General features: G+C 38.5%; 3 protein-coding genes across 4 annotated transcripts; all 3 read left to right on the top strand.

The window, feature by feature from the left end:
- The first annotated feature begins 874 nt into the window (after window positions 1-874).
- LOC145813628 (uncharacterized) lies at window positions 875-1,957 on the top strand. Its single transcript, XM_082909306.1, has 2 exons — window positions 875-1,279; window positions 1,380-1,957. The coding sequence occupies exons 1-2, from the start codon at window positions 993-995 to the stop codon at window positions 1,819-1,821; spliced, it is 729 nt and encodes a 242-aa protein (XP_082765432.1). The 5' UTR covers window positions 875-992; the 3' UTR covers window positions 1,822-1,957.
- Window positions 1,958-3,006: 1,049 nt separating this feature from the next.
- On the top strand, window positions 3,007-4,361 carry LOC145812743 (serine/threonine-protein phosphatase 7 long form homolog). The gene is made up of 3 exons (XM_082907873.1): window positions 3,007-3,552; window positions 3,632-3,838; window positions 3,926-4,361. The coding sequence occupies exons 1-3, from the start codon at window positions 3,409-3,411 to the stop codon at window positions 4,223-4,225; spliced, it is 651 nt and encodes a 216-aa protein (XP_082763999.1). The 5' UTR covers window positions 3,007-3,408; the 3' UTR covers window positions 4,226-4,361.
- A 7,552-nt stretch (window positions 4,362-11,913) lies between these two features.
- Window positions 11,914-16,751, top strand: LOC114296612 (uncharacterized). 2 transcript variants are annotated; one of them, XM_028240913.2, is made up of 2 exons: window positions 11,914-13,514; window positions 16,541-16,751. In XM_028240913.2, exon 1 carries the CDS (start codon window positions 12,426-12,428, stop codon window positions 13,476-13,478), a length of 1,053 nt encoding a protein of 350 aa, XP_028096714.1. In that variant the 5' UTR covers window positions 11,914-12,425; the 3' UTR covers window positions 13,479-13,514; window positions 16,541-16,751. The 2 variants fall into 2 exon arrangements, with proteins under 2 accessions (XP_028096714.1, XP_082765027.1); XM_082908901.1 differs by lacking the exon at window positions 16,541-16,751 and adding an exon at window positions 14,073-14,240.
- The last annotated feature ends 736 nt before the right edge of the window (window positions 16,752-17,487 follow it).

Genomic DNA, 17,487 nt, shown 5'->3' with positions numbered 1-17,487 from the left:
CATGGGCTTTTTGAAATAAAGCAGTATAGGGGTTCTCACCATTGTTTATACCCACGAACGAACAGGGACCACACAAATATTAGCTCCAATTACATTGCTTCTCATCTTTTGGGACAAGTTGCGGTGAGTATACAAAATAAATGTTTACATTTATATACACATTGTTTATTTAAAGTGTTCACACCAAAATTGTGTCTTTAAAGTGTTCACACCAAAATAATCTAACTCATAGGTATTGTTGTATGCAGAACGAACCTGATATGCCCATTAAGAATGTCATCGAAGACATAAAAAAGTCCATGAACTATACTATACATTACAAGAAGGCGTGGCATGCAAAGGCAAAGGCAATTAGAATGGTATTCGGAGATTGGGATGAATCATATATGATGTTGTCTAAATTCATGTATGCATTACAAACATCTAATCCTGGCACCATCGTGCAATGGAAGCATAGATATACCGGAAATACAACCATTATGCCCGTCTTCCACTTTGTTTTTTGGTCTTTCAAACCCGTCATCGATGGATTCAGACATTGTAGGCCTGTTATAACCATAGATGGTACATTCTTATACGGGAAATACACTGGTGTGTTGCTTGTAGCAACGATTGTCACCGCCAATGGCAAAGTACTACCACTTGCATTTGCTGTTGTCGACAAGGAGAGTTTGGAGTCTTGGTCGTTCTTCATTTTAAATATCAAGGAACATATTGTCATGGACCGACAGGGAGTGACTTTGATATCCGATCGAGCTGAGAGTATTTTAGCTGCTGTGAGGCGGCATTGGTTGAATCCCTCGCTCCAATTTGTTGGATATCATCGACACTGCCTTCGACATGTTTGTAGTAACTTTAACACTACGTTCAGAAATAAAGAGCTGAAACAACTTCTATGGAAAGCAGGAAGTGCTCATCAACGACGAAAGTGTAATGGTTACTTACAACAAATACAGGCTATTGACTAAGAAGCCATCACTTGGGTTTACAAGATGAATCCTGAGGAGTGGGCCCTTTCGTATGACGGTGGACATCGGTGGAGGGTATTGACTAGCAATGATGCAGAGTGCTTCAATAGCGTCTTGAAAGGTGCAAGGAACTTACCTATCTCAGCTATGGTTGAATTTACATTTCGGCGGCTTGTAAAATATTTTGACGAGATGGGAGCCCAAGCTGAACTAGATGTACGAAATGAGTTCCAATACCCTAGAGAGATGCAAAAAACTATTGAGGATGGCATCGCAAGGGCAAATACTTTCAAGTTGATATCATATGACAGGTTAGTTTGTAATATAAATTAAATTATTGTTATTATGTTGTCAATTTAACTACACCTAAAAACATGAACTTCATTAGTTTCTATTACAATTTTTTTATAGGCCACGCCGCGTGTTTGAGGTGCAAACATCTTTTCGCCATGGACGAGGTCGCAATACACAAATTGTGCGGATGAATCAACCCACGTGCAGTTGTGGGAAATATGAGATACGACACTATCCATGTTCTCATATGCTCGCTGTAATGTCTGAATGCGGTGACAATCCATTCGAGTACGTTGATCTAGTATATAGGCTTCCTGTATACATGAGGGTTTGGGAAACTAAATTCAATCCAATACCGCATCAAGATTATTGGGCTGATCCGCAGTGGACTTTAATGCCTAATGTACTGCGTCTGCGACAAGTGAAACGGGGTTGTGCATCTATGTCTCGTATTCCGAATGAGATGGACATATCAGATAGGCGTTTGACCGCTCGTTGCAGTGAGTGCCAGCAGACAGGTCATGACAGGCGAACATGTCCGGCGCGACTTGGTCGATGAAGACTATGTAATACTTACATATTGTAATAGATCTTTTTGTAATTCTTTATTTGTAATAGATCATTTTCTTTTCTTTTGTAATTCATTATTTGTAAACGGGGTCATACATTTAATAGAACATTTTTTATTTGTAATAGATCATTTCTATTGTTTAATTCTTTATATATTGTAATTGTTTTATTTGCTTGACAAAATTTACAACTATCATAGTTTTTATTCTCTACTTCATTGAAAATGTTTATTACAGAATTTTATTTAAAATCACATAGTTCTTCTTTCATTTTAAGATTTTAATATTTCGACTGATTCAAGCATTTTGTACATTTAGAATTTATGAATTACATGTACGTAATTTACAAATTTTATACTTTATTGCAAAACAAAAATTACAAAATCAATAATGAAGTTGTCGAATATGCCATAAATGTAACGAATTTTGTCAAATATGTCAAAATCAATAATGAGGTTATGTCAAATATGCCAAAATCAATAATGAAGTTTTGAAAAAAAAATGATCATTCCATTTTGTTTGTAAATATTGACATACAAAAACTATCCACATGTTATTGGTCATTATTAAGTTTATGTAACTGAGATCGTAAAATGACTTTGTAAAAGATTTTTATATTAGTCCGAAGCATAGATAACGATAGGTTATGTTGAATTGCTTATCATATTTAATGGCACATAATATGCAAAATTCTGATTTTAGTTAATTGCTTCCATGTTAATGGCACACAAATTTATACTTTTAAAATAATCGACCACATTTATTTTCCAAGTCGTCATGTACATAATAATTTGAGCTTAATTGATATAGTTAAATTACATGCTCACCAATACAATTCTTCAAAATGTATTTGTTTTTCAACTGTACAGGCTTCATGGCACATCTACCTGATGAGGTCCCCCTTTTGAGTCATCCACATCGGGCTGACAGTATATGGGAGGACCCGGTATGCAATAACGTTTGTTGGACTTTACGCGTACAATGAAAATACACTGCATTTTGTTTTTGATTTCCTTGATAATGCTATAATTTAAAATACTCATTCTGTTATGCAGGACCAGTCACGCACCGTGATGGCATGCCGACGGGGAGATTCCGGCCTGTGGGATCGTCCATTGGACCATAGAGTCTTGCAGTGTCTACTACGCGCGGGATTCTATGGTGTATATCGTATAGGCCATATCAGACTGGACCACCCACTCATTACTGCTCTCGTCGAGAGATGGCGCACAGAGACTCATACATTTCATTTCTCGACCGGTGAGGCCACCGTCACATTGCAAGACGTATCTGTCCTATACGGTCTACGGATTGATGGGCGAGCAGTTACTGGACTTGACCCATCATTGACGACGGAGCAGTGGATAGCGCTATGTGCTGAGCTATTGGGAGTAGCACCTACACCTGCAGACTTACAGGCAGGTAGAGTGAGGGTAAGGTGGCTGTCGGAGCATTTTTAGGGCGATTTTCCAGATCATGCTGCAGATGAGTTAGTACAGCAGCATGCGCGAGCACATATTCTGTGGCTTATTGGGGGGGTACTTCTCCCTGATAAGTCACAGAACCTGCTCAAGCTGATGTATTTGCCACTGTTGAGAGACATTGACGTCATTGGCCAGTACAGCTGGGGCGCCGCGGCTTTGGCATGCTTGTATAGGATGTTATGTCGAGCCACTCAGGTGGGTGTGACTCAGATCGAAGGACCCCTTGTCTTGCTACAGGTTAGTAAGAATTTTATTACATGTCAATTCATATTGTATGGCATATATCAATATTGTAATTGCGTTCAAACTATTGCAGATTTGGGCGTGGGAGAGATTGATTCGCATTGCCCCGTCTAGGCGGCAACTAGTTGCTCCTGGTGAGGTTCCCATCGGGCAGGGAGACATGCAGATGCCGGCCGGACCTCGAGGTAGCCGGTGGAGGGTTGACATGAGCCACGAGGTCGTATCGACCCACATAGTGGTCGTGTATAGAGACCAGCTTGACCGGATGATAGACGGCGAGGTATCAAATTTAAATACCTAAATTTTAATTGTCATATGGACTGTATATGTTTATGAGCGATTTTTAATAGACTTGTCGTTATTGTAGTTTATCTGGCAGCCTTATGCTGATGTCCTCCAGACGCTCCCAGACTACTGCCGCCTAGGTGAGGATATATGGATGGCGAGAGTACCACTCATTTGTTTTGACGTGGTTGAGTGGCATCTCCCTGATCGTGTCCTCCGACAGTTTGGTCGGGTCCAGGCCGTGCCGGATCGGTGTGACACCGAGTGGCGGTTGCATGCGACGGATAGACGTGGCCGAGCCAGCACTGATTGGAGTCAGCATCATATGCGATATATACAGTTGTGGAATGCCCGTCGCGACACTATTGTACAGGCTGACTAGAGCGACGGGGTCCTCCCTTCTCCCGACCCTTACATGTTGTGGTATCGGCGACATACACACCTACTTGTCGGTAATCCAAGCCACCTGTCTGAGGCCGGATATCAGGGAGTTGGGCCTTCTCTCGAGGCATTGGTGAGTATCGTACTATATCTCCGATAATTGTTAATATCATAATTGATTATTTTCAGTCAACTATAGCCTAATATATCTGATTTTTTTTCCAGGTAGTTCGAGCTGGGAGGTCATATCACTTGGCTGAGGACGCCATTTTCAGACGTGATGGACAGCTTGGTCTGCAGGCCCTTGTAGAGATCAAAGAGTTATTGTACGAGGGGATCCAGCATGCCCATCGGGTAGATCGTCTGCATTTTGGGGACTACGGTGTACACAGTGCAGCAGCTGCTCCAGACACATCAGTCCCGTCCACGTCAGTGCCTCCCAGTTCAGCGCCAGCCACAGCAGGTCCTTCGACTTCAGTCACCCCACCACATGATACCCCATACATTTCTCCATATTCCCCACACGTACATCTTACCCAGCATGCTGACCCTGACCCTGATTGGTCACCGCCCCGCTTCATGCATGATGTTATTACCCCACCAACCCAGTTACAGCCTACTTTTCTGGGGAGTACTTCGACCGCGCCCCGGTTCATGCATGATGTTGCTACCCCACCCACCCAGTTACCACCTGCTTTTATGGGGACTACTTCGACGGCGCCCAGGAGTACACATGATGCAGTTCTCACTGACATCTCCCACATTGATGATGAGGCCCATATTGAGCCCCCCCCAGAGCGCGAGGGAGAGGTTATGGTCGTGGGGGACGTCGCGGCCGAGGTCGGGGTGCGGGCAGAGGCAGAGGTCGGGGTCCAGCTGCAGATCGTGATACAGTTGCACCAGACGAGGGAGTGGGAGTTTCACAGCTCACAGCAGTATCTGATCTACAGGCACAGGCAGGATCAGGGGCATCAGATGCAGGAGAGGGGGGGTCACACTCACACTCACAGGCTCCACAGGCAGTCAGTGGAGGGCCGCATGCAGGGAAGAGAGTGCCAGATATTCAGAGAGTCTACCGTAGGAGACCGAGGAGGGAGATCCACGGTCGGGGTTGTGGGACTGGGGGCAGGTTAGGGCATTAGCGGTTGCGATATGGACTATATAGGTTTTTTTTTTTCTTTTTTTTGTTTGTATGTGTCAAACTTGTACAGCTGATGTAAGTGTCATACTTATTTATTCGCAATTATAATTTCACAATTTTTTATTCTTATTTATATTGATGAATCACACAAATCTGTTTCACATCTCTACCCCTCTCTCATTATCCGTAATTTAGGAGAACATAAATTACAAACGCGTTTGGTTTGAACAAAACGTGTAAAGAAGCTATAAAAAATATGTTTGTTCAAGGCTAAAAATAATTGAAATATCTCGCTTCATTGATAAGTCATGGATAAGCATTACAAATTGCATGCATTACAGAAATGCCCTGGGCGTTCATCCAAACAATTTCATTCATTATCATCATCATCTGACATCTCAATATCAGATTCATACATAACATCCATGCTCCAGGCGTAGTACTAGTGTGCATCATCCATTAACCCATCTTCGGCACGCTCATTTGCGGTCTTCATTAGTCTGGACCTTTGCAAACGTTGGGTCATGCGATTAACCTCGTCGCGGATACGATGCAATGCCCTTTGCAACAACTATAGAGTGTCAGTTGGCATACGCATGGCTAACCGGCGAGGAAATTTAAGATTAACTTCACGGCATAGCTCAACGAGAACGTTTGCTCGAGTTTTGCGAAATTCCCACTCAGCTCTCATGGTATTGACGGTGGCACGTGAGTAACGCAAATTTGGATTTAATGGGTATTGAAATTCATCTCCATCTGCAACCCAATAGCGACCCATTGCTGAATATAGATCAACCACCGTATATGTCATGATGATATCGCTAGAAATAGCTGTAAAACTTTTGTTGTGGTATGCTACGATATTTATACCATATATACACATGGTAGCTGTATGTATGCAATTTCCTGTTCGATCACATGCATGCCACTGACCTTATCCAGTGCATTCGGCTGTCAGGACTCGACTTTGTGCAGTCATGAACGAATCAACGGCCTGTAGCATCGGCTATTGTGCCGCAGATGCAGTGATGCCTGTGACTTTGTGCATAATTCCAATGGGCACAGTAGGTAGGAGGTATGTGACTTTGTGCAGCGATGTAGGGATGCATCTGACTTTGTGCAGTGATACAGTGATGCGTGTGACTTTGTGCATCACTGCATGTGACTTTGTGCAGTGATGCAATGCTGCATGTCACTTTATGCAGTGATGCAGTAATGCATGTGACTTTCTGACTTTGCCATGCTTGTATACGTTGTGACTTTTTTCTTGACATTACGTGATGCATGTGACTTCTGCAGTGCAACTTACATGCTTTGTTTTTTCCGCACATTTTAGAATTCATCTAAGTCACATTATTACGACTATGAAAAGAAGCAGAAAATGCTATTATGTTGGTAAAAAAATATGATGGACGGTTGTGTAATGACAATAAAAATCGGATGACTGTGAAGTTCATTAACTGAAAATAAGATAAAATATAGGCACCAAAGTTCCAATCGTGTTTACCTACCAGGTGACCATTTTATTATGTTGGTGAGAAAAACAATGATAGTTTATGAACAATATTACTTTAATATAAAGAAAATTTCATTTTTTGATTTCATTTATAATTTTTCGAAAACACCTATACGTACTGAAATCGTCAATTCCAAGTGACTACTTATTGTATTACAAAAGTAAGCATGACAATAATTTCATGTCGCGATGTGACAACTCACTGCATTTTGTTTTATTTGACAATGCACTGCTCGAATATGAAGGGATTGCATTGTGATTCTATGGCCTACAATTATGATTTTATCTTACAACCACGTCCGTGACTACATCACAGGTACACAAAGTCACGGGTAATCAAAATTACATGAAATGAATAACATCAAATAATATCACGTGTATCACTTATTCCATAGTGCCCTAGCACCACTATGATGTCTATAAATACCCCAGTATGATATTTGTTGAAGTCATAACAATAGTAATATATATACAATTACTATTATTATTTTTTTTTTAATTTTATTAACAATGTCTTCAAGAGGTGCAGGAAGTTCACGCCGGCAAATAAATCCGAAAGTGTGGCTGCTACCTCCATTTATGTATGACTACAAGAGCGAAAAGTACTCGAGTCCGAAGGATTATTATGCTGGTATCCGAGCAGAATGGGCGTTCAGGGTAATGGAGCAAGAAGGATTGTATAATGATCTACGTAACTTTGGGGCACCGGTACCTCATCGTCGTTCATTAACCATGGCTAGACGAAATGTGAGTGACTATGGAAAAGCAGTTAGCAGAATTAAGAAGGAGAACAACAGGATGTTGATGCGGAGATGTCGACATTTCATGCTTCAGCTAGCCACTGAAATGGCAGAAGCAAGCAACAGAGATTTGACAATGGTTGAGCGAAATAATGTCTTAAACAATGAAAAATATCTCTCTGACTACTACATGTCAGATGAGGAATAAGAAATCAAACACCGTTATCTTTCATATGTTCGTTACTGGAGTGTAAGACAATGTTGTTGTTGGTCTAACGTACGGATGTATTTCAAGTATTTTTGTTATGAACCTGAAGTTTATGAAATAACTACATTTATAAATACACATTTATGAGTTCATGACTTTCTTTATTGAATTGCAATTTGTTAATGAATGTTCTGGATTAATGAATGGATTAATGTATGTTCAATTATGTGAATACTTAAAACACATAACATAGATCAGGCAACTCGGAGAAAAGGTTCCCTTAACTGGGGCTGCTGAAATAGGAATGAAATTACAACGAATTTCAATCTCCATCGGGAAAGAAGAAAAAGTCACCTTCCAATTCTTGAAAGTCCAGTAAAAATGATGACTCCGGTAATGAATGAGGGGTTGACAAAAAATTAAACTCAGTGAATCGAACTACCGCCTTCAACAACACATAAAACATAACAGGCAGGTCGGTGAATAGCTTCCCAAATGACAAGAACAATTCAAATAGTCATACTTTTCAATGAAATACAAATAGCGGGTCGTAAGCTTCATAAGCTTCATTTTTTCACACATTGAGTAGTCAAATCGTGGAGAGACTTGTCAGTATATGCAGATAGATTGTGAAGTCATGTGACCTGGTGCACAATCTTTGGTTTTATTGATTTGTTTATTACAATGAGAACTCATCTCTTATTTACATATGTGGGATTCTCAACTCAGAAAGTCACATGGCAACAGTGAATTCACTGATTTACCTTACTGTCAGCATGCTTTTATTTTGTCTGTATATGCAGATGGATTGTGAAGTCATGTGACTTGGTGCAGAGGCTTTGGTTTTCTCGATTTTTTGCTCGATTTTTTTTATTACAGTGACAACTCATCTGTTATTGATATATGTGGGATTCTCAACTTAGAAAGTTACATGGCAACAGTGAATTCACTGATTTACCTTACAGTCAGCATGCCTTTATTTTGTCCTTATATGCAGATGAATGGTCAAGTCATGTGACTTGGTGCACATGCTTTGGTTTTCTCGATTTTTTGCTCGATTTTTTGTATTACAATGACGACTCATCTGTTATTGATATATGTGGGATTCTCAACTCAGAAAGTCACATGGCAACAGTGAATTCACTGATTTACCTTACAAACAGCATGCCTTTATTTTGTCCTTATATGCAGATGGATGGTCAAGTCATGTGAATTGGTGCACAGGCTTTGGTTTCCTCGATTTTTTGCTCGATTTTTTTTATTACAGTGACAACTCATCTGTTATTGATATATGTGGGATTCTCAACTTAGAAAGTCACATGGCAACAGTGAATTCACTGAATTACCTTACAGTCAGCATGCCCTTATTTTGTTCGTATATGCAGATGGATTGTGAAGTCATGTGACTTGGTGCACATGCTTTGGTTTTCTCCATTTTTTGCTCGACTTTTTTGTTACAGTGACAACTCATCTCGTATTGATATATGTGGGATTCTCAATTCAAAAAGTCACATGGCAATAGTGAATCCACTGATTTACCTTACAGTCAGCATGCATTTACCTTACAGTCAGCATGCATATATGTGGGATTCTCATTTATCCGTTCATAATCAACTATATAAACGAGTAAAAGTGAAGACACAACCTTACAACTCATTTCGCCCTACGAAATTATCATTCATTTGTTTTAAAAAATTAGCATGACTACATGGTTCATAGGAGGGAGTGGGAGTCGCAGAGGTGGTAGGAACTTGCAAAGGGGTGAAAGTTCACGACGATGAGGGGGAAGGGGAAGTGGCGATGCTGAAGATGAAACACCATTTCCTTTCTTGGATGCCTCTTGTGCTTATCATGATAGGTTTGGAAAGCGACATTTTGTCATGCCCAAGTATTATCGAGATCCATGTGGTTTGGTGGAGGATCCATCAGAAAATCAAACAGGATATGGTTATGCAAAGGCTAGACTTCTTAAGTGGCCCGCACTATTTATAGAGCGAGTGCAAAATGAAAGATTATGTCGGGAAAGACGACTGAAGGTGCCAAAAGCACGTTCTGTTGAGATCCAAAAGGAAGATCCTGATAATGTTGATCGACTATGTCAAACAATACAACGTGAGATTTCTCAAATGGGTCGTAGATTGGCCCGCGATATGCAGCTACTCATACTTAAGAAGGATGCCCAGAAGAACAAACAGAACCAAATGTTGCGGCTATCAAGGCTATCATAGAGAATCATGAACTTGTCTCTGACGCTGAGCTTTCGGATTGTTCAGACTCTGAGCCACCTGCCGATTTAAGCGCGAATTAGGTGTTAATGTCTTCACTTCGGCAATATAACAACTTGCATTAATATGTAATGTCTGTGTTAGAGTAAGTATAACTGTTATGTTATGTTATGTTTATGTTTAAGTTTATGTTTATGTATTGTGTCTGTCAAATGTTACGGCTATTAATATGCAATATTAGGTCATGAATTAGGTGTTTGTCTATCTAACTGTTATGTTTATGTATTGTGTGTTCAGTTAAGAGTGTCCAGGATGTATGTAATGTGTGTTCAGTTCATGGTGTCCATAATGTATTTTTGTGGGAGAATTATGTCTGTACTACCTATGTAACTGAAAACTATTACATTTGCAACTTCAGTTATGTTGTTTTCATGCCCGTATGAGTATTTTGTAAAGTACTGACTTCGTATATTATGTATTAAGTATTATTACAAAAATGTTGAGAAAATTTATTTTAGAAGCTCTCGCTGTGGCCTTTGTCTTCTTGGCCTACTCCGCGGTGGTCTTCGCGTCTCACCCTTCGTCGTTGCTCGTCGAGTTGCACAGTGTGTGGGTGTGCTTCGAACTGTACAGCATGCATATCACATTCTAACCCATAACAAAGACGATAAAAATAAATTTTATAAATGAAAACGGGTACAAAACGGTTTTACTAAACTGGTTTACTAAACTGATTTTCTGAATTACATTCTCACCTTCTAACCCAAAACAAAAGAATAAATATATATGTATGTTTAAATGAAAACGGCTTTCGTAAAGCCAAAATAATTTTCTAAATAACACTTTCCAACCCAAAACAAAGACAAAAGAAAAAAAAAATTTACATGAAAACGACTTTAGTAAAGCGAAAAAAAAAATTATTAATTACATTATCACCTTCTAACCCAAAACAAACACAAAACAATAAGCAAAAAAAAAATTTACATGAAAACAACTTTAGTGAAGACGAAAAAAAAAATTTAATTACATTTTCTAAATCAAAACAAAGACAAAGGAAAAAATGAAAAATGTAACATGACAACGGCTTCAGTAAAGCCAAATAAATGAACATGATTGGCTTAATAATATCTACATGAATATAATTTTGAAATTATATATATGAAAAATAGTATGTAAAATTAATATATGAAAAGAGGTTTTTTTTCATATTATGTAAAATTTATGAATTACACATTCTAAACAAAAACAAAAACAAAAACAAAAGAAAAAAAAAAACATATTTTAACATGATAATGGCTTTAGTAAAGCCAAGTACTAAAATATACAGTGTAAATATATTTTTTAAAATATGTTTTATGTTTTTTTTTTTTTTGTTTTATCTTGAAAATAGCGTTTTATTCCAACAAAGTTTATGTTAAAAACGCTGGGCAAAAAAAAAATTCTGTTAAAATCGCTATTTGTAATAGCGTTTATTCATGTTAAAATCGCTATTCGTAATAGCGTTTTTCTGGCAAAAAAATTTTGTGTAAAATCGCTATTAGAAATAGCGTTTTCTGGCAAAACAGTTTTGTGTAAAAAGCGCTGTTCTTAACAGCGTTTTCCTTGGGAAAAAAATTAACCCTAGAAGCGCTATCTGTAACAGCGACTTCTTAATCAAAGTCGCTATTTGTAATAGCGATTTTCCTGTTCATCTACTTTTGCGCTCCTAACAGTAAAAGCGCGAATAGTAATGACGCTTTAACTTAGTTTTAGAATTCCGTCAGAAGTTGGCCTAATTTTAGAAATACAATGTAAAAAAGGCTTATATCGGAAAAAGACCCGTTTTAATAGCCTAAATTCAACTCAACTCATTTGTCAGACGAAGCGTTACTAGACAGAGTGCATTTCCTATCCCAAATGAAAGCTCCCTCTTGTCTCTCTCTCTCTCTCCCAGCCCCAACTCCATATACCTACGCTGTCTCTCTGTCTCTCTCTCTATATATATATATATATCGATTTTGTTTCATGTTCATAAAAATCCTCGACTGACGATCTGACTGTCTCCGGCGAGCTTCTCCGATCGTCGTTCCGAGATGCACCGGTCGACGACGACGATGAATTTAAGGACGATCCAGAAATGTTGGATCCATTTGCTGTAATCAAAGTTCGATCCAAGATCTGGCTTCGCAAGAAGAAAAAAGCCAAACCCTAGATCCTTAACCCTAGTTATGTAAATTTTATCGAAATACGTTCACTCTTGTGTTCGTATCTTTGTATAATGATCCCCCGATTGTACAGTCTCGAAATTAGGGTTAGGTTTTCGTTTTTGTAATTTAGGGTTTATTCGTTTTTGTAATTTAGGGTTTATTACAAAGCTCTGAAAGTGGCGAAGATGAATTTACGTACAGCCGATGAAGAAGAATCCGCACAAGAAATTCATTTACCAGCCGAAATCGATTGGAAAATGCTCGACAAATCAAAGTTTTTCTTCCTCGGTGCCGCGTTGTTTTCGGGCGTTTCAGCTTCTCTATACCCTGTTGTGGTTTTGAAAACTCGTCAACAAGTAGCTCAATCTCAAGTTTCTTCGATAAACACTGCAATTTCGATCGTTCGGTACGAGGGTTTTCGTGGCCTCTATTGTGGATTTGGAACTTCATTGATGGGTACAATTCCAGCTCGAGCATTGTACATGACTGCTCTCGAAGTCACAAAGAGCAATGTTGGATCCACAATCATAAAATTAGGTTTTCCCGAGCCAACTGCAGCTGCAATTGCTAGTGCTGCAGCTGGAGTAAGTGCTGCCGTGGCTGCCCAGCTTATCTGGACTCCCATTGATGTTGTGAGTCAAAGACTAATGGTTCAGGGCAGTCAAAACCTTAAAAACCCGAAAACCCCCAATCCCTCTTGTAAATACCTCGGTGGAATCGATGCGTTTAGGAAAATTCTCAACACGGATGGACCAAAGGGTCTTTACAGAGGTTTTGGGATTTCAATTCTGACTTATGCTCCTTCAAATGCGGTTTGGTGGGCTTCGTACTCTGTTGCACAGAGACTCGTTTGGGGTGGAATTGGAAACTATGTGTGTAAAAAAGACTATTCAAAGAGCGAAAATGGTGTGAATACCTTCAGACCGGACTCAAAAACTGTAATGGCGGTTCAGGGGATTAGTGCAGCCATGGCGGGTGGTGTTTCGGCATTGATTACAATGCCTTTGGATACAATCAAGACGAGATTACAGGTCTTGGATGGAGATGAGAATGGGAGGAAGGGACCGAGTATCGGAACAACGGTTCGGAATTTGGTTAGGGAAGGTGGGTGGACGGCTTGTTACAGAGGTTTGGGACCTAGGTGGGCTTCAATGTCCATGTCTGCAACTACAATGATCACTACTTATGAGTTTCTGAAACGCCTCTCTGCTAAGAATCGAGAGGGTTTGACATCATGAACACACACAGAAGCAAAACTGTGGGAGAAATTTAAGGTTTTTTTCTCTTTAATCTCTGTTTAAATTTTCTTTTCTTGATTTTGTGGTTTATGTGTATATTTTTCTTTGTGTCTGTCCTTCTGGTGCTGTGCTTTGCCCAGGGGATAATCAATGTAGGAGGCTGCAATTTTTGTTGATATAGAAATATGAATATTTATAATATTCAATGTCTTATTTGGAACCATATTGGCCCATTGTTTTTAAATTAATTTGGTATAACTTTTATAATTTCTGAAAAAGTTCAACTTGTTTGATTAAATGAACTCTTTCATTTTTATTTTTATTTTTTATCATAGAAAATCTCAATATTTTAATCAAACAAACTAGTAAAAAAAGTTAAATAATTTATAATTTATAATTATAATTAAACACTGTTAATTAGTTTTTTTTAAACAAATAAATAGAATATTTTGATTGATTAGTGGTGGTACCCAATGAAATCAATATCTACAACTTTTGATTATTTAAAGTTGGGAGATTTTGGTATGGTACGCAATTGCTCCCAAATATTGGGGACTGTTTTTCCTTTTCTTTTTAACACTTGGCATTTTCCAGAGTCCTTGCAGTCAAAAAGTGAATAGCATTTGGGTACAAGTCTTTGGTCATTTGGAAATCTGGGAATCTTGACTGGTTTGTTGGATAAATCCTGGCCATCAAATTGAATGATTAAAATTGTCAATTCGTTCTTGACTTTGCACATGTTTGTGGGTGGAAAAAAGTTAGGTAATCCAAACTTCACTTGTTTTTTTAATTAAAAGAGTAATTCATTGCAATTTGTTTGTTGGGTGGGGACAGTGTGGGCCTACACAACATTTGGGTGGATATGGATAAGAATAGAAGTGGGCCCTACTGTTTTACTAATATATCTACATTTCTGTGTCTCTTGGCTTTCACTCCTGGAGTTACAAAGAGGGTAAGGCTTCACTTAAAGCAAAAATGTTAGAAGTTCTAAAAATTTTATTAAAAATTTTACTAAATATCTCATATGGGTGTGGGATTCATATGGGACCCACATTGTATGGATCTCACATCCATGTGAGACATTTGATAAAACTTTTAGTAGAATATTTAAGATTTCTAGCATTATTCAAAAAAGATCCTTTTCTCATCTTTCAGATAATTAAATTTTTTAACTTGTTTAAGGTATTTTTACTTATTAAGTTATATCATATCAAACAATTTGGTAAAGACTTAAAATAAAATAAATTATAAACAACTCATCTAAGCTTTCACGAGATTTAGATTGGAATAATATAATTTTCTAATAGAAAAATCTTAGAAACTCTGTTGTTTCGAAAAGTGATTATTTTGATTAGCTTCTTTAATTTTTTATTAAAAAAAATGTATAAAACAATAGAGAGAATTGTTGATTTTTTCATAATAATTTTTAAATTTTTTTTTTTTGACTAAAATACCCCATTACCAAAATGGACTCTTTCACTAAATACTTTTTTCTTTTTTCTTTTTTCTTTTTTTTAGTATACAGACAAAACATAAAATTTTTCTAACTTGAATACGTTTAAAAAAAAATGCAACTCAAAATTTTGTTAGCATAAGCAGAAAAATTATTTTTCCCAATTAGTCGTTCTAATTAGTTGAATACAAGTACTTAAAAATTTAAAAAAAAATTAAATAAAAAAAAAAACAGCTTCTATGCATATAATAAAAAATGTGGCAATCGCATTTTTAAAAAATAATTAAAATAAAAGTCTTGTAATTACATTTTAACATAAAACAAGAAATAAATTCATTTGTATACTAGCTATTTTATTTTAAATAAATTGATAAATTACACCAACTCCCTCTTTTTTTTAATAACAAACACTAACTTCCTCTAAGATTTGAAAAAATACACAATTTTAACATAATTACATTTAGGGTTGCAAACGAACCGAACCGAACTGAACTGAATCGAGCCGAGCTTTGCTGAGCTCAAGCTCAGCTCATCTCATCTCATCTCATATGCTTATCAAGCTCGTTTATTGAGCTCGAACTCGGTTCGATAAGAAACTAGGCTCGAGCTCGGCTCGACTCGTTAACATTAATGAAGCTCGAGCTCGGCTCGGCTCGGCTCGGCTCGATAATTTTTTTTTAATATTATTTATATTATTTAATATATAAATAATGTATTTATATTATTATTTATATATATTTATATATTATTTAATATATAAATAATATATTTATTATATAATTTAAATAAAGATAAACGAGCCGCGCTTGACAAGCCGAGCTGATGCAAGCTCAAGCTCAGCTCGTTTACTAAACGAGCCTAATAATCGAGCTCGAGCTCGACTCGTTTATTAAACGAACCGAGCCGAGCCGAGCCGAGCCCTACCCTTAACGAGCCGAGCCGAGCCGAGCCCTGCCCTTAACGAGCCGAGCCGAGCCGAGCCGAGCTGAGCTTGTTCGTGAACAACTCGGTTCATTTGCAGCCCTAATTACATTGACTCCCTTTTAATGAGGCTAAAGCCACTAAAACTAACACAAATAATGTGACGACACAAGGATTAATATATATTTAATATAAAAAATATGATCACATCAATTTTCGAAATTCAAAATTCTTGGTGGTTCATTTGGAAAAATCAAAATTCTTAGTGTCTCTTCACCCCCGCCCCCTCGCTTTCTCAACCCCTCCTTGGCCATTGCCTCTACCATCGAATGGCAACATCTCTCCCCAACTAAGCAACCACACCCCTCTCCACCATCTGTTATCTCTTGGCTCCCCTTCAAACTTGGCCAATTCAAACCCAATACTGATGGTGCCTCAAAAAACAACCCTAGGCTTGCCATCGCTGGTGGTATTGGACCAGTAAATGGATTTCTGGTTTTTGCCGCAACATTGGCCACTCGTCCAGTATCGAAGCCGAACTATGGGCCATGCAAGATAGACTAAAACTTGCTCTTAACCTAAATCTCACAGGAATATAAATGGAATCAGACGCAACAATCATGAAAAATCTCATTCTTGATAACTCCAACCATTGTCATCAACTTAGTAATCTCATTCATGACTGCAGGTACCTCCTGGACCAGCTCGGAACCTCGACTATTAACCATACCTATCACGAGGGAAACAAATGCGCAAACTAGCTTGCCAACGAAGTGTTCATTCATGAGGATCTACTTGTTTTCTCTTCTATTCCAAACTGTATTTCCTTTCAAGTATTTGAAGACGCTAAGGGTACTTTTTACCCTAAAAATTTAACCGCTTAATCTTTATTAGTCTAATTTCGATCTTCATTACCATTAAAAATAAATAAAAAATAAAAAATAAAAGACTAACAAATCATTGATGAAAAAAAAAACCTAAATTTTATGTAAACTAAATTTTAAGAAAGTCTAATGTAATTATACTTGATACTGATGGGCACCCAAGGGGGCCCAGCTCAGGGCCCAAGTGTTAAAGCCCAGTAGGCCTAGTTGACATGGATAGGCCCACAAGGCATACGGCCCACGGCAAACCACCCCGAACCCATCGCTTGGGGCCAATGGCACAACCCGGTTGACAAGGCCCAGAACAGCTGGAGGCCACCTAGACATGAAGGGCCAACGGCATTTAGGCACACGGCAGGTGGGACACGGGCCACATCAGCAGACAAAGATCTGCAGAGTTATTATCACAACACATCACCATTAATGCAACCCATCACAGCATTTATTACAACAGCACTCCCCGCCGGAACAGAGCATCCATCACCCTAAACAAGATGAGCTATGGCACAGGCTTTCGGCGAAAAAAAGCACGTCACAGGAGACAGGAAAAATGATGACAAAAGGATATAAGCAAGGATAAGAGGAAAGAAAAAGGTTAAGTTATCTCTCTCTTGATCTCTCGATATACAGTTTTTTCATACTCTGCTCTACTAATTCTTGCACCGGAGGGTTCACTGGGGGACTACCCCGTTCCCCCCTGAACTTGCATGCAGGTCATCTGACGGAGTCTCCTTCTTGAGCCGGAGCCTGA

Source organism: Camellia sinensis, chromosome 15 (genome assembly GCF_055761805.1).
Source record: "Camellia sinensis isolate YWXY chromosome 15, ASM5576180v1, whole genome shotgun sequence".
In the NCBI taxonomy this organism is placed as follows: domain Eukaryota; kingdom Viridiplantae; phylum Streptophyta; class Magnoliopsida; order Ericales; family Theaceae; genus Camellia; species Camellia sinensis.
This window is presented reverse-complemented; position numbering and strand designations above follow the sequence as displayed.

Bases quoted from the DNA above. Each gene is read 5' to 3' on its own strand.
- LOC145813628 (XM_082909306.1), top strand. From the start codon at position 993: ATGAATCCTGAGGAGTGGGCCCTTTCGTATGACGGTGGACATCGGTGG. The intron at 1,280-1,379 runs GTTAGTTTGTAA...ATTTTTTTATAG, and splicing joins AAGTTGATATCATATGACAG to GCCACGCCGCGTGTTTGAGG.
- LOC145812743 (XM_082907873.1), top strand. From the start codon at position 3,409: ATGTATTTGCCACTGTTGAGAGACATTGACGTCATTGGCCAGTACAGC. The intron at 3,553-3,631 runs GTTAGTAAGAAT...AAACTATTGCAG, and splicing joins GACCCCTTGTCTTGCTACAG to ATTTGGGCGTGGGAGAGATT. The intron at 3,839-3,925 runs GTATCAAATTTA...TCGTTATTGTAG, and splicing joins ACCGGATGATAGACGGCGAG to TTTATCTGGCAGCCTTATGC.
- LOC114296612 (XM_028240913.2), top strand. From the start codon at position 12,426: ATGAATTTACGTACAGCCGATGAAGAAGAATCCGCACAAGAAATTCAT.